Raw genomic sequence first — 16,412 nt, 5'->3', positions numbered from 1 at the left:
TTCTGCCAGTCTTCAGCAGTCCACTCGCCGTGTTCTTTGGCCCACTTCAGCCGTTTCTCCATTTGTTTCTTGTTCAGCATCGGTTTTACTGCTGGAACGCGAGATTTGAAGCCGAGTTCGTGCAGACGACGGTAAGTGGTTGATCTGGAGACGTCAGCGCCGGTCTGCTTGTTCCACAAGTCGGTGAGCTCGGAAGTGGACTTGAACCGGTTGCTGACTGCGATCTTTCTCAGCTGCTTGTTGTCGCGAGCAGAAGTTTTTCGGACGCCGGAACAGTTGGTGCGCTTGCTGCAGTTTTTCTTGAGAGCTTTGCAGACGGAAGACTGGCTGATGCCGAGCTGCTCAGCAATTTTAGTTTGGGTCAAGCCTTGTTGGCGAAGGGTTTGAATTTGAGCCACTATTCCGGTTGAGAGGTCGCGCTGCTTACCCATGATTGATTTTACAACTTAGAAATTCTACTCAACCCTGACTTTATACTGCACAGTGAACACTCTTCACAGAAAACAAAAATTCGAGCATTTATTCTAATTCAATGAAACGGTTTCTCCATTATTCTAATTCAATAAAACAACAGTGTCACAGTTAAATGGCCTAAATGGGCCTTTTGGAAAGCTCAGCTGAGCAAATTTTTTTCCAGGTAACGAGTTCTGTGATTAGTCTAACGAGTAGGACAGGTGCGGTGAACACCTGATTTGCTTTCTGCACAAAAAATGCATTCAAAGAATTTCATGATTGCACTATTTCAAATTATTCTAATTCGTTGACCAGCACCTGTATATTGGTTGTGCTATATTTAGCTGTACAAAAATATGATTTGCATCGTAATTCCAAAAGGAGACTTTTATTATGAAGTCTTTTGTATTATGTTCTTTTGTATAATTTCTCTTCAGTCCAGTCTTTTTTTTTATTATTTTGGCTTTTTGGTTTTGGTCCAAACATTGCAGTGTCATTAAGTTTCAAAAATATATATATAATGCATTTACATTGTATTGCAGTGTGTTGTCTTGATCTAGAGCTCTGGAAAAAATTAAGAAACCACTTTAATTTCTGAATCAGTTTCTCTGATTTTGCCATTTATAGGTATATGTTTAAGTAAAATAAACATTGTTTTATTCTATAAACTACAGACAACATTTCTTACAAATTCCAAATAAAAATATTGTCATTTAGAGCATTTATTTGCAGAAAATAAGAAATGGCTGAAATAACAAAAAAAGATGCAGAGCTTTCATACCTCAAATAACGCAAAGAAAACAAGCTCATATTCATAAAATTTTAAGAGTTTAGAAATCAATATTTGGTTGAATAACCCTGGTTTTTAACCACAGGTTTTAATCTTGGCATGTTCTCCTCCACCAATCTTACACACTGCTTTTGGTTAATTTTATGCCACTTCTGGTTCAAAAAATTTACGTAGTTCGGCTTGGTTTGAGGGCTGTGATTATCCATCTTCCTCTTGATTATATTCCAGAGGTTTTCAATTTGGTAAAATCAAAGAAACTCATCATTTTTAAGTGGTCTCTTATTTTGTTTCCAGAGCTGTTTATTATTACAACCTTTAATACTGACATTGATTTCTTTGTTTTTCTGTGCTGTACAGAACAGCATCCTCTCTACCGGTACAAGTCGTGGAAGGAGCTCGCCTGTAGCTGAGAGAGCTACTTTGGGTGTGCAAAACGGCAAAGACAGGTATACAAACACACATCCAGTGTCCACACACACAATAGTGAAGCAGAAGGATACATGCACACACACAGTCTGATTAACAATGTTGCATTGGTGTGCACATATACACTAGCTTCAATGGAAAATTAGCCTGTTTTTGGACGTTGCATGTGCACCATATACTGTATTTGAGACTGTGTTTGTGTGTGTGGGTGGACTGCAGTGTTTGCAGTGAAGTGACAAGCTGCTCTTGACCCAGTCTGGCTGCCACTGTGCCAGCATGGGAAACCTAATCCCGTTATGTACACACACTCGCACGCATTTGGCCTCCTGCTTTAGCGCAGCATGAGGCTGAAATCTTCGCTGCAGGATTTACAGCACCTTCGGGAGTTAGGGGTATTAAAATGCTAAAGACCAAGTGTCATCTAAACCACCTCTGAAAATTCAGTGGCTGTTAGTAATAATAATGAAAAAATGACTCTAGCTGTGCTTGTTATGCACTGCTTGTGGAAAACATGCTGCATTATGGTAATGTTGATGGCAGCAGGTACTGGAAAATATAAAAGGCTTATTATTATTATTTTTTTTACCTGTCTCAGGCATCACACCATGAGTTGGAATTATTATTTATGCTGAAGTACAGGCTCATATAGCTGCCCGGACAGCTTGCATTTGAAATTACTCACTGATAAAATAATAAACGCATCCTTGAGCATTGCTCAGCATGAGGTTTTTGTCTCAGGCAGATATGTGAATAATTACAGATGTGGTCTGATTAGACTCTTGCCACAATATAGAGCCCAATTTTTCCTATACATAAAAAGTCTCTCAAAGGCCACTTTTGGGTAGTGTACCACTTGGTGAAAGATTGTTGAATGGTGGACTGAACTCCAACTACAACTTATTTAAAGACATTTGACCGACTTAAAAAGAAAAAGATGGTAATTTTATCTAATTGTGGCCATCTAGGCTGTCTATTAGATGGCGTCACCATTGTTTGTGTTAGCCTCATGAATGAGAAATCTGACCTTTTACAGTCTGGAACAGTATAATCTTAAGTGATGAACCCAGGTTTTGTTTGGAATCTGACAATGGACAAACTTTAAAATTATAATCACTGACAGGTCATCATTACATTTCATTCAATTCCAACAGCTACTTTGTGCTATTTTTTATTTTTTGCCTGAAGGTTTATAAGATATATATCTTTTTGTGGAAACTCTAAGATCATCTCAAGCATCACCCCCTTCGCTGGTATTATACATTCATGTAGCTGCCAGAACAGCTTGTATCTGAAATATTTAGTAATTTCTCAGTTGATGAGAATCAGCACGAGTGTCTCGTGAGACCCTGATAAGAGATCAGACACCAGTAGCAGTGACATCTCACTTCCTTTAAAGTGGCTTCATGCTGTGGTGACGAGCTCTTATTAAAGCAAGTGCTGTAAACATTGACACACATTTAGGTCTTATTACAAGACTGACCCTGATCTACACAGCTCCCTTTGCCTAATCTGGGCTTAGAGATGCTGGCAGCTCCTGCAGCCAGGTCAGAGATGGACAGAAAGAGGAAAGAGCAACAGTAGCAGCATGGCTCTATACGTGTGCTCATGGGCTGTAGTGCCGGCAGAATGCTGAATGAAGAAAATGTCACCACGATACTGTAAAGATGTCTTTAAAGTAGCATAAGTACTGACGGCACTCGTTGTGTCCCACGCACTTGGTTATAATGCACATGTACGAGAGATAGCATGATCTGCTTTTCATCTATGTTTGGTTTAACACTCATGTGTTTACTCATAGACTAGAGATATACTGGCTGTTTGGCCATGCGTTCCTGTAGACAACTGGCCATATTGCAAACATGAATGCATGGCCAAACAGCCAGTATATATTTCGCCAATGGTGGCACCTTTTTTAGAAAGATGGTTTTGAAAGTAGTGCAGTGAACAGGATTGCTGTTTGGTTTTACTGTCCGCACTCTGACCACGTCCATGCACGCACAACACATACATGTACACTAATTTCCATTAAAATACAAATTCTGCATTTTTTTCCCCCAGCTTTCTAGCCTTCTTGTTGCTTTTCATATGTAAATCATTCTGTTCCAGATTATGCCAGTGATTGCATTATCATCCATTTCCCCTAATTAACCTATTTAATGAATAACCAAACTATTGAAGTGTAAGCTTATTAGGCTCATGATTTGATTTTAATGCTTTGCTTTTCATAGTGTAATTGCTCTGCTGAGATAATGCAAGTTTGTCCTCATTTTGACTTTTTGATGTTCTCAAATCCTTGCTGAGTATACACACCAATGAGCCAAAACATTAAGTCCACTTATAGATCATGTGAATGTGATGTTAATTATTGAGGGGAAAACAAAACAACCATTGGTTCTCATAGACCCTCTCTTTTGACACCAAATATATTTGTTTGTCTTGAGTATCAGGATTAGAATTGGATAAGGCCAAGCAACATTTAAATGGAAGTGTAAATGCAACGATTAAAATTTTGATTACTTAAATCACTTTAGGGCGTCCCCTGAGATATATTTGAGTCACTTCATAAACAAAACACCAGTAGTCATTGACCTTTAGGTATGAATGCATGTGTTTAATTATCTGGATTGTATCCTGGTAATATTATAAGTCATATGAATGTAAACAGGGTCATGGTGTACAAGCTGAATCCTCAAAAGATGATCTGGATCTTTGATAAGAGCTAAATTGTTTCGTTATGTCTCCAAAGCAGTCCTGGGGGGGGGTGTCCTGATCAGTTAAAAAACATAAAGCATGTGGTTTTAATGTATGTATTTGCCAACAAACGGAAAGCCAGTGAAGACCAGCCTGCATTATTAGCATTGTGTTATGTATTTATGTTAGTGTTTTATATGTTGGGTTTTTGGGTCCCTGTTTCCCATCCACCTCTCCTCATTCAACCAGTGACCATTTCTCATCAGCGCTCCCTCTAACCTGTGCACTTCACCCTACTCCCACCCCCCCAACCTGAGGGGGTTTGAGGAGAGGGTTGTTGTGAATGTCTCTCCCCCAGCTTGAGCACTCCAGGCTCCCGCACTTCTACCGCCTCGGCAGCAGCTGTCCTAACTTCCTCTTCCTCCTCCCGTCCCCGCCACCACAAGTCACTGTCCACCTCGGCCCACCCCAGCCCCCCAGACCTCCATGCACATCGGCCCAGGCAAGTGGCAGCTCAGCCCACCCTTTGGGACCGAGGCAAAGAGCTGATCTGGTGAAGACACTAAAGCCAGTCAGCCAGGGCAGAAAAACTGAAGAAAGTGTAACTTTAGTTGTAACTTTACAAATCTAGGTAGACCACAGCTTAGGAACATAAGTCCCCTATTTGTCTATTGTTAAAATGTATCCTATGGCTGAAATGCTGTCAGTGTAACCTGGGCTCTGAGAAGGACAACGCTGGTGCATCACTTATCCCTTCAGTGCCTCAGCAACCCCTTCCATGCTGCATCCCTTTCCACTTACCATCATTCCTGTTCCATAATAACTAACTGACCTGACTGACATAACCATTTGGAACTTCATTCAAACTTACCAATCCATGATGATGTAGATCTGCTTTTACATTAATCTAAAACTATTACTGCTCAGCTCCGATTGAAATAATTAATGTTTATAATGTAAGATTTCTGTTTATAACTATAGGTGGGTTTTTCATCCAAGCTTTTTTTTAAAAACGTTGGCACAATTAAAACAAACGGGAAATAAGTTATGCAGTTACTTGAATAAACTTCTGTTAATAGGCTACCATTATTAGGAGCAGGGCCCTTAACAAATAAAATGGAGAAATTAAACTCAGTCTTTGGTTCTAGCAGAAACATTTACAGCTATTTTTAATGGCTGTCTGGGAGTACAAATACATCAGACAGTTCAGGAAGAGTAGTGCAGGACCATTTTTTCGTGCAAAAATTTCAGAATGTGTGAAGCTACCTTTGGAAAGCTATCTGTCATGGCCAGACCTTTTGTAGTAGGGCTGCACAGTGTTGGAAAAATATTCCATAATATGTGGCCTAAAATATTATTACAGTATTGTTTGCAATAACAATATTCTTTTTATACAAATATTTTGTATAAATATTTCATTTATTCAGTAGAAACAAACACATCTAAAAGCATTTAATCGATTTCATAAACAGTAATTTACCAAGACCATGATTTTGTATTAAATATTAAGTGTAATAAAATACAAAAAAATCTAACCAATAAAATTAAACAAAAAGCTACTACAAAACAAAAGTGCAGCATATTTAGTTCATGCATATAAATGGCAAACAAACAATTACAAGTAAATATAGTTAAAAGCAAAATAATACATAATAGAACAGAATAGAAAATACAAAAATATATTTTACTCTCAGAATACTTTGTGATATTGCATACAATACAATTTCCTTAATCACCAACAAACCTGTGCCCACTGATTTGAGAGTCACCATTGCTTTATACAAACCAGACACACCAGTGGGATAGTATAGTGAAGACTAGGGGAATGTTTGGTGGTATAGGGTAGTATTAGGTAGTAGGGAAACGAATTATGTAAGCGTATTAACAGTTCATAGTAATGTATCCTCTGTACGTCAAGCAGTGAGACTGAAATTTATTTAAAAAAATTATGGATCATTTAATTTCATGCAAAACTTAGATGAAAAACCTTCCTATATAGAAGAAAGGAGTAATGCTCCTCAATCAGTGTGAAAGCACATCTTCCATTCCACTTACAAATAACATAACATTGCTTATGATGTGTTGTGCATGTGTGGTGTGCAGTATGTCCTCAGACTGCACCACTCTAGGGCATGATTTCCTCTCATTTCACACACTCATCATTGCCTGCCTGCCTCAGCTTTAGATGAGGAACTGCAGCCTGCTGTGTTCGATGAGACTGCCTCGTTATTACACTTTTCTCTTGGTGCAAGTCAATCTTACCCACAGTTACTTTCCCACGAGAACCCTGCCTTAGTACAGACACACCAAATACACTGTTATATTAACTCCATCTTAACTCACTCACTCTAAGCTACCCAAACCTGTCTTACTGCAGATTGTGCCACACAGTCAACTCAAGTTTCAAAACCATTGTGTGAATGCTATAACCACCAAGTTACATCACTGCTGTACATACTAATCAACAGGTTCTATCTAATACTTGTTTAAATGTGGCTTGGCTTGAGTCTTGTATTTATTTGTGCAGTTTTTTGTTTGTTTGCCTTTACTTGGGTGCATGCATATATATATTTGATGAAGTTAAAATCCTAAGATAGTTTACTTGTAAGGATTGTGAGAGGTTTGAACATGGTGAGTAGAGTTTATGCCCATGGCCACTCTTGGTCACATGGCATTAAATCGCTGACCTGGCACACAGTCACCAAACCCCTGTCTCCCAGGATTACACTTCAATTCCACTGGATTTGAGAGTATGCCCCAGATTGCATGCATGAATTCATTCTGTCAGAATTAACATTCAGTCTTAAATTAATATCCAAATAAGGCTGGTTTCTATGTAAATCATGGTTGGCCTCTATACTAGAGAGGAAGTTTTCTCAGATGGTTAGTACAACCTGTGTTACACATATATGCCAATATAATTCTTCATATAAACAGAAACAGAAATGACTGTAGCATCAGCAAAGCAGCCACATATATACAGCTCTGAAAAAAAGTTGAGACCACTTCAGTTTTTTTAATCAGTTTTCCTGAGTTTACTATTTATAGGTATATTATTGTTTTATTCTATAAACTAACAACAAAATTTCTCCCAAATTTCAAATACAAATAGTTTCGTTTAGAGCATTTATTTGCAGAAAATGAGAAATGGCTGAAATAAAAAAGATGCAGAGCTTTCAGACCTCATATTCATAAAGTTTTAAGAATTCAGAAATCAATATAAGGTGGAATAACCCTTGTTTTTTAATGTTTTTGTGCACATTGGCATGTTCTCTTCCTCCACCCGTCTTAGATTTTTGGATAACTGTATGCATACTGGTGCATATACTGGTGCAAAAATTCAAGCAGTTCAGCTCGGTTTGATGGCTTGTGACCATCTATCTTCCACTTAAACCCATTATTTTTAGTGGTCTCTTATTTTTTTTTCCAGAGATATATAGATATGTGTCTGTATATATGTATATACTCACACACGTATCATTACAGTAGAAACTGTTTTTTCACATGAACTCTGTGAACACTTCATGAGTCACTTCAGTGAGTATCAGGAATATATCCAGGTAAGACCAAGCCACATAAAAATGCAGGTGTAAATAAGGCCAAGGCGCATTTAAAACTGATACAAATCAGGAGGTGGTTTGAGACAAACACAGACAGCACCTGTCTTTCCAAGACTCATTTGACAACCAAAACTCCTCCATGTACAAACAAAACACTAGTAATAATTGCAATGGTAGAGCAATTTACATATTCTGTCCCACACAGCAATCGGGCTTCAGTCTGTCTAGCACCAATCAAGTGTAAATGTGCATGTGGTTAAAATCTTACCAGGATACAATTCTAGGTACAAATGAAATGAAGTGTAAACAGGGTTAAAATGCCTGATTTATTTATCCTGCTTTATTTATCCTGCTTTATTTATCAAGGCAGAGTAAATATCTAATATTTTAATAAGACAAATTAAGAATAAAAAAATGCATATCTAAATAACTATCAGCACTATCAAGCAGATGTTAACACCTTGTCAATGTCAGCACCTTTTAATATGTCTTCTTTATGTCTACTAAATGTTTGTTAAAAAAATACACAAAAAAAACAGCACCGGCCCACAGCGGGTTCCAGTGGTATCTCCTTCAACGCACAACATAAGCAGCTCCACGACAGCCGACCGCACCAACTTCCCCAGAGGGGTGACGAGCAGAAGCACTTTCCACGCAGGCCAGCAAAGAGCCACACGAGACCAGCATGCCTCGGCCTACAATGGACCCCCAGCGTCCCCCTCCCTCTCCCATGGGAACAGCCAGGTTCGCCGCCCCGGTACAGGCATCTTCAGCAAATTCACATCTAAATTTGTACGCAGGTGAGTCCAAATGCATGGGATTTTAGCAGAGTCTCTGATGACACTCTAGCTCTGGCTATGAAGTTTGAATGTGGGTAGATAATTGGTGGTGGTTTGTTTTAGACAGGGGGATATTATGCTTGAAGGAGCATTCCTTATAAATGTCAGAAAAGACACTGGAGCTAATTTAGCCCGCAGTCTGAGAACATGTGTGTGGTTGTTTAACAGAACACCGGCTATTTGGTGAAAGTCAGTATCATGTTGGGATAAAAGCCTGAGCTTGGCTCCAAGAACAAGGGTTAGAAATCAAAGTCTCCTGATATGGTGTTGTAAATATTAGAGTCTGGAATTGTATTTGAGGAAGTATTTACAGCTCTTTTATGGCTCCCTTTAGCCTGACCCTAATGGAGGTCTTATTACACCTTACCTTCAGAGTAACATAAGCACTAAATCAACTCTAGCTCAACTAGCCCACCTGTAAAAAGAATTGCAGGCTAAATTACTCCAGGCTATTTTCACATTAAATAATGAATTATGTTAAAATAGGAAAGTGCATGTGCAATGGTCCTGTGAAATAGTTTTTAATGTTACTGTGTGTTTTATTTCACATGAATTGTCATATGAGAAGGATGTTGTTTTAAAGCTAACCCTTTTGGCCTGTTGACTGTGCAGTACTCCCCTTTTTCAGGACAAGCTGGTTTGAAGCGGCACACGTTTCTGTGGCTAAGATCAGGTCCTTAATGAAGGGCCGTTGGAGCAGGGATGGGTTTTGATGTGAGAAACACAATAATGGTCCTAACCAATGACTGTAGGAACAGATGGACACTATGGTTAAGATCGCATCCGTTTTATAGAAATGTTGTTGATTTTGCTGTAGAAACGAGTCAGATCTCTCTCATTCTACTCATTTGGAAGACCTGACCCCTTTTCCCAGACCAAATTTCTGATCTAGTTTGTACTGTAAATGTTATGATTCAAAAGAAAAATTGCAGTTTATATATTTTACTACTGATCAAATTCCATTTCCATTAAATTACAGTCCCAGTACTCAGCTCTGTTTGCTGCTGACACTTTCTAAAGCTACTATGACCTAAAGATATAGCCGAACAATGATTTAACAATTGATTTCTGGGAGAAAATAACAAATGGCAATCATAGCACCTAACTGTTGAAATTAGACACTGGAAGGACAATTTAGAGGAGAAGTGCAAAATGGGCTGTTCTGTTCAAAGCTACACATCATACTGCAACAAGCCAGCAGAGGCTCTAGACCTGTAGTGGCTTTACTTTTGAGATGTTGCACTATCCATTCTTTTCTACAGTCATTGGTCCTAACCATGAACATGGACCCCCCCCAGCCCTCAAAGATTAATCTCATTAATTGTGTAATAAAAAATACTACAGTATATATATTCTATATGTATACATATTCTGTTTATTCTTAATTGGCTCTCCATAACTCCAGTTATCATAACTCCATGATATAACTCCATCACACTGTTCTGTGCCCTCCAGCTAACACTTAAGTGCTCTACACATTGCTCAGACCATGTAATCCCTTTGTAACTTGTTTTCCTGGCAGGCCGCCTGGGAGTATTTAATCTCTATACCTTTTTTACAAATTTGCTTCGTTTTTTTTTTCCCACACATTTGAGAACATACCTTTTCCCCCTTTTTTCTTCCCCACCTTTTTTTCTTGTAGAAATCTCTCATTCAGATTCCCCAGAAGGTAGGCAATAACACTACCCTTGGGTCAACTCAAAGACATTATTTTATTGTGCTGTATCTTCCTTCCTTCCTTCCTTTCGTGATCCCATGTGTCTTGGTCTGATGGGATTTTTTTTATTAATTTTTTTGGCAGATATTAGACTGTACATCTTTCCATGGTTTTGCTTATTAACTAACGCCCTGCTTCCATTGCCCAGCTCGCTCCATCACCAGCCCACTCCTCCGCCATCTCTTCCTGCTCCTTATTCCTCCGTGAATAACTCCGTGCCTTTCCACTCATCTCATTCAGCTTCTTCTTTTGTCTTGGCCTGTGGTCTCTGGTCAGTGTTTGTTTGGCCCTGTGAAGGGTCTCCTTGTGCTGCAGTCTGTGCTGTTTTCATGCAACTCTACTACAATGCAGTTAAGAAACAAGCTATACTGTGATGGACGTCCAAAGGTCGTAGATTCCTTACTGTGAAACCTGATGAAACTACACTGTACATCCAGACATTTGTAGACATCTGCTTATCAAATCAGGAGTTTTAATAATAGAAAGTCTGTCTGCACTTTTGCTGCAGTAACTGCCTCTACTCTTCTGGAAAAGTGTTACACAAGATGTTTGAAGATTGCCACAAGAGTACAGTTGAGGTTCTGTGTTGGGTGATATTAGACGGTCCTCAATCATTTCGGAGAACACAACTTGCATCACCCGCCTACTTGGGCAGGTGATGCTGCAGGCTCTATGTTGACTCGACAAAGAAGTATAACTCTGCCTTAATGCTTTATACTCCTGTAGATGATGATGCTAGAAATGGGACATGGATGCTTATGCCCAGAACACAACATGTGATGAGCCCAACTAGGGCTGTAATGGTATCCAGAAGTCATTGTTCATTTCACACTATGATTTGGACTTAGGTAACGTAAGTTTAGTACAATAGGAAAATGCAGCGTACCCGAGTTACAGTTTGTTGTACCTGGCATTTTGATACCCTAAATTGTCATTATTCTGATAGACCTTAAGTTAATTTTAAAAATGTAATTCTATCAATAAGTCCATTTGAATGCAGTCATGACAGGGTAGGTGAGACTCTGTGTAAATGCCAGAGCTTTCAAGGATGAGCCTTTTCCCCTCCCTCTTTTTCATGAATGGTCTGTTACTCAAATAGTCTAATGGCTGTACTTAACCACCTGTGGGGCACTGATATGCTGCTTTTGTCTATGTTCTACGTTTGTCTAAGGGGCTGCTGCCCTGGGTACTTTCCCCTCCACCTCTGAGGTTATTGTACACACACTGATCACTTTAGTTTGTTGTAAATATAGAAGTAGGAAACATGCATATGTGCAATATTTATTTTCTTATTTTTTGTATAACAGAAAATTAAACACTTGTAATATGACCAATCATGCTTTCATCATTATTTAAATTATTTGTTAGTTTGTTTTAGTAATGGTTTAATGCAGACTACAGACAGAGTTTTAATTCATACTGGTATTAAACATTTAGCAGTGTGTGTGTGTGTGCTGATCCTGAGGTTTGGACAGTTTTTAGAGGAGGTTCTACACTTAGTATGGTGGAGGGAATCTTAAGACAATGCTTTCTGTCCTGTGCTTCCTCCGATCTGTGCAGTTGCGTCTTAAGGAAATGGAAGCGGTTTGCCACTCCTAACCTTTTCTATGCAGATATTTGTCCTTCTAATTCTCTCTTCATAAAAAAAAATGTATTTTTAATGCTCTTTAAGCAAATGTCAAGGGCATGCATACAGTAAAATCAGTTTCAGTACAGTTAAACTGTTCTAAAGCTATTTTGGCTCCAGTTTAAGCTTCATTACACAGTTAATATATATGAACATGTTGAATGTTTAAAAGTATTCTAATAAGTGCAAATTCTTTGTATACAATATAAAGAGTATGCCCTCAGATCAGAGGCTGTTGTGGTCACACATATACAATATAAATGTTCTTTAATTAGATAGGGCAAGGTACATTGAACATAAATACAAGACTAAACTTGTGCCGATTTTCTTTGAGGAGTCCGTATGAGGGAGAGGGTCGAGATGAGGCCAGCAGGTGAGGACATCAATTAAATAATAATCAGTGATATAAATAAAAAGAAATCAAACCTTTTCACAATCAGTACTTTGAATCTAATTGTTTGGAGTTTTGCTCTTAAATATGGATGTTCTTTTAATATTATTTAACACAAGTTTAATCAAATGAAAATCAGGCCCTTGTCAGGTTTTACTACTGATTTTTGATTTGCTCTGAATTGTCCTGGTTTCAACTAATTACCACCACTAGATATGTAGTACTAAATTGGTGATGGTGAATGGAATGTCAGACTTTTTGTCAAGTTGCAATAAATGTACAACATGATTCATCTGTTCTGGTCATTTAGAACTAGAGTCCAGTATAGTTTGGTGATTTCTGTGCTCAAACATACCAGCTAAACTGACGTACCACTGATAAAAGTGGTGATATAGACGTTTTGCAGGTATTTTACATTCCTTGAATACATAATGAAGGCTTTACCACTCACAGTGAACAGCGCTGTTGGTGGTAATGCCAAGTCATGCAACCCTTAACAGAAGTCATATCCACATTCAGTGCAGAAGAGGCTCCACATGTCACTGCTTTCTTCATTTTAAGCTTTCATCAGACATGGCAGAAGTCAGGGGACACAATCCTAGCTGCATGTCTTATGACTTCAGGGTTAATAAGGTGTTTTTTTGAGCAAGGAAGTCGCAAGACTATACAAGACTGGGGGCCAGAATTTAATCCCCTTTGGCGAACATGTTGGGGTATTTTTTTTTCCTGTTTTCTTTAGGGAGCTTTTGTACATAACGTTAGGTGATAACAGTGCTGAGTTTGACTGCATTGTAGTTTTGCATCATAATGTCCCCTCCCCTCCTACCCAATGTTGGTTTTTTATATTATGATTTTATATTTAGCCATGTTTCCATATAGTGGGATTTTATGTTGTTTGGTAGTGAGGTAAATGTGTTTGATTTGTGCTTGCCCAGTTCCGCCCCATAGTCCCCTACATGCCACAGCTTTGCTCAGTTGAGTCGTCAGTGGATGAGTCAAGCCAGTCTCAGATTAACTAATGATAAATGTTTTTGCTTTCTTTTATTAACACTCTCCTTTTTTATATCTCCTCTTCATCACATCCTTCTAAGACCTATGTTGAGCACTGCGGACAAGATGGAGAAGGGTACCCAGGGTTCGGCGGGTGACGATAACAAGGACTCGGTGTCTTCCTCCTCCCCCGTGTCCAGCACCCCTTCGTCCACCCAGTCCGCGAAGGACACCAAGCCACGCTCTCTGCGCTTCACTTGGAGCATGAAGACCACCTCCTCCATGGAGCCCAACGAGATGATGAAGGAGATCCGCAAAGTCCTGGACTCCAACAGCTGCGATTATGAGCTCCGCGAGCGCTTTATGCTCCTCTGCATGTCAGGAAAACCTTCTCGTGACGACTTTGTCCAGTGGGAGATGGAGGTGTGCAAGCTGCCCCGCCTCTCCCTCAACGGGGTGCGCTTCAAACGGATCTCGGGCACCTCCATTGCCTTCAAGAACATCGCCTCCAAGATTGCCAACGAGCTGAAACTGTGAGCCTGTTTTCACCTGATCTACGGAAGAGGATAAGACCGAACTGTGATGAGGAGCTCAAGGCCAGACGTGGTAGAGGGTGAGGAGATGGAACTTTGCATGGGACAGCGGACAGTGATGAGATCAGAGACAGGGCGACAATGGCGAGATTAGAGACTGTAAATGATACTGGAGGGTCGGGACAGGTTGGTGGGGGAGGTTTGTGTGTATAGACGTTTTGAGGGCCTTCTTTTTTCTTTTTTGTTTCTCGGTTTGGGTTTTCTGTCCCACATCATCCCTCACCTACTTTTTGTTGTCTTTTATTTGTGAGAATTTTGTTTGTTCCTTGTTTTGTGTTTTCTTCTTGATCTTCAGTCGTCTTTTGTTTAAAGAGTATATTGACGGAGAGAGGAAGTTGATGTAATTAATGAAAGCTGTTTGCTGGTGGTTCTTGTATTACAAACTCAATCCAGCTACTGTCTCGAAACGCTGTAATTCCCCATATCCTGCTCCCTAACTCCAACCCACCAACTATGGTAAAGCTCCACATTACTTGATTTTCTTACTTCCAGTTCCAGGTCACCTGTTGTTGTACAGAGCAAGAGAGAGAGAACGCGCACAAGCGAGTGATAGATTTGTGGTTTGACACACTGAATGTACACACTTAGTGATGGGTATTTGAGGCTGAAGTGCTAGGCACATTAAGTCAAGCCATAGTTCACTCATCGTGCTCTAATTGGTTCTAATTCTTTATCCCACAGTAACATCAATGTGTCTTATCCAATCTGAAATGGAAGTGCGGACTGGAACCCACAGTGCTCCAGAGGTGAATCACCTCTGTGCACTCTAAGCCCAGACAATTAGTTTTTTTTTTTTTTTTTTTCCTGCTGCAGGGGTTATATATCAAAAGCTAATTAAGGGCCAATTAAGTAATTATTGGTAAATTGTAGTGTAATTAAGAGTTGCTGGTTGGTTTCAATGTGCTGCACTGGAATGAGTTTGTGTTTTGTTGCCTTTCTCTGGAGAAGATAATTAATATTATTATAAGAATAAACAAAGTTGAATGGTTTGTTCTGTCCTTTTTTTTAATTATGCAATATTTGTTTCTTTTAGGAGAAAACTCAACTACACAAACTGTGCATTAACCTCATTCTCCAGGAGCAAAGTTCCCCAGCCCTGCCTTAAAGGCTTCCTGATGTTTAAAGTCTGGTGGTCATGCAGTCGTCTGGTAAAATATGCTTAATGAGACTACTGCCTTTTGAGTACACACATGCAAACAATTTAAAAAGTTTAGATTAAGTTAAACTCCTACACTCCTCTGAAATGCAGGCTGTACTGGACTTTTCTCATGTAACTTGGGAATAATGAGGACAGGTTACCATATCATTGTATAATAATAATAATAATAATAATAATAATAATAATAATAATAATAATAATAATAATAATAATAATAATAAATATAGCCGCAAGCGGCAATCATCGGGTTCAAGCACCAACTTGCACAATGGTGCCTACTGGAGCATTGAATGGTGATGTGTAAGAAGGTCTAATATGATTGGAGATGCCCTGTCACATTTAGAAATTATCAAGTTTTTCACCTGTTATTAATGTTGAGCAGAGGCCTTTCAACCTGATCAGTGCTTAAGTTCACATGTACATCTAGTGAACTTTGTAGGATATTCATTAAGTGAGTTAGAACTAGTCAAAAGGTGTCTACATGTTATTGGTATTGATCAGGTGGCTTCAACCAGAATGTTCACAAAGTGGTATTCAGATTGACCTTTGAACCTTTGCAGAACAAGCTGAAATGTTTGACCAAACAAGTTTAAATTAACACAAAGGAGTGAATGTTCTGATATGACATGTAATTACGAAGTTATTATAAATCTAGTTCTGAATTAAATGGCGCTTCATCAAGCACCAACTAGCACAATGGTGCCTACTAGAGCATAGGATGGTGATGTGTAAGAAGGTCTAACACAATTGGAGACATTCTGTCACAATTAGAAATGATCAAAAGTCTTTCACCTGTTATTAATGTTGAGAAGAGGCACAAAGGAGTGAATGTTCTGATATGACATGTAATGTCAAGTTATTCTTAATCTAGTTCTGTATTAAATGGCGCTTCATCAGAGTGATATTGTACAGAGGTCTTTAACATTGTGAGATTACAGCAAATACTGCAGAGTTACAGCAATTTAGGTTAGAAATTCCAATTACGCACAGATTGCTTGATGCCTGGAGAGTATTGTATGTGAAATTTTCACAAATGTTTTTAATGAACATTTACCTAGAGACTCTACAGTGTGCAGCAAGACTGAAATGGAGGTGATAGGCCAAATATCCAGAGAGTAGTTGCTCTCACGAGTGTTTTGATACCAAACATGCCAGGATTGGTCAAAATTCCTAGGA

General features: G+C 39.0%; 1 protein-coding gene across 13 annotated transcripts in view; it reads left to right on the top strand.

Annotated features, from left to right (window-relative positions):
• mark2a (MAP/microtubule affinity-regulating kinase 2a) overlaps positions 1 to 15,066 on the top strand; it is a 47,528-nt gene extending 32,462 nt beyond the window's left edge. For 5 of the 13 annotated variants that reach the window (XM_015604580.3, XM_015604584.3, XM_015604579.3 and 2 more), the window contains exons 14-19: positions 1,601 to 1,689; positions 4,719 to 4,862; positions 8,460 to 8,720; positions 10,402 to 10,428; positions 12,438 to 12,476; positions 13,586 to 15,066. In XM_015604580.3, the coding sequence (XP_015460066.3) occupies positions 1,601 to 1,689; positions 4,719 to 4,862; positions 8,460 to 8,720; positions 10,402 to 10,428; positions 12,438 to 12,476; positions 13,586 to 14,021 (996 nt within the window). In that variant the 3' untranslated portion in view covers positions 14,022 to 15,066. The remainder of the gene's footprint in view (positions 1 to 1,600; positions 1,690 to 4,718; positions 4,863 to 8,459; positions 8,721 to 10,401; positions 10,429 to 12,437; positions 12,477 to 13,585) is intronic. The other 8 variants (XM_015604582.3, XM_022676275.2, XM_007244482.4 and 5 more) reach the window with 6 other exon arrangements.
• Positions 15,067 to 16,412: the final 1,346 nt, after the last annotated feature.

The sequence above is a fragment of the Astyanax mexicanus genome, chromosome 17 (genome assembly GCF_023375975.1).
Source record: "Astyanax mexicanus isolate ESR-SI-001 chromosome 17, AstMex3_surface, whole genome shotgun sequence".
NCBI classification, from domain to species: domain Eukaryota; kingdom Metazoa; phylum Chordata; class Actinopteri; order Characiformes; family Acestrorhamphidae; genus Astyanax; species Astyanax mexicanus.
The sequence above is the reverse complement of the archived record's forward strand: the minus strand, read 5'-3'. Positions and strand labels throughout refer to the sequence as shown.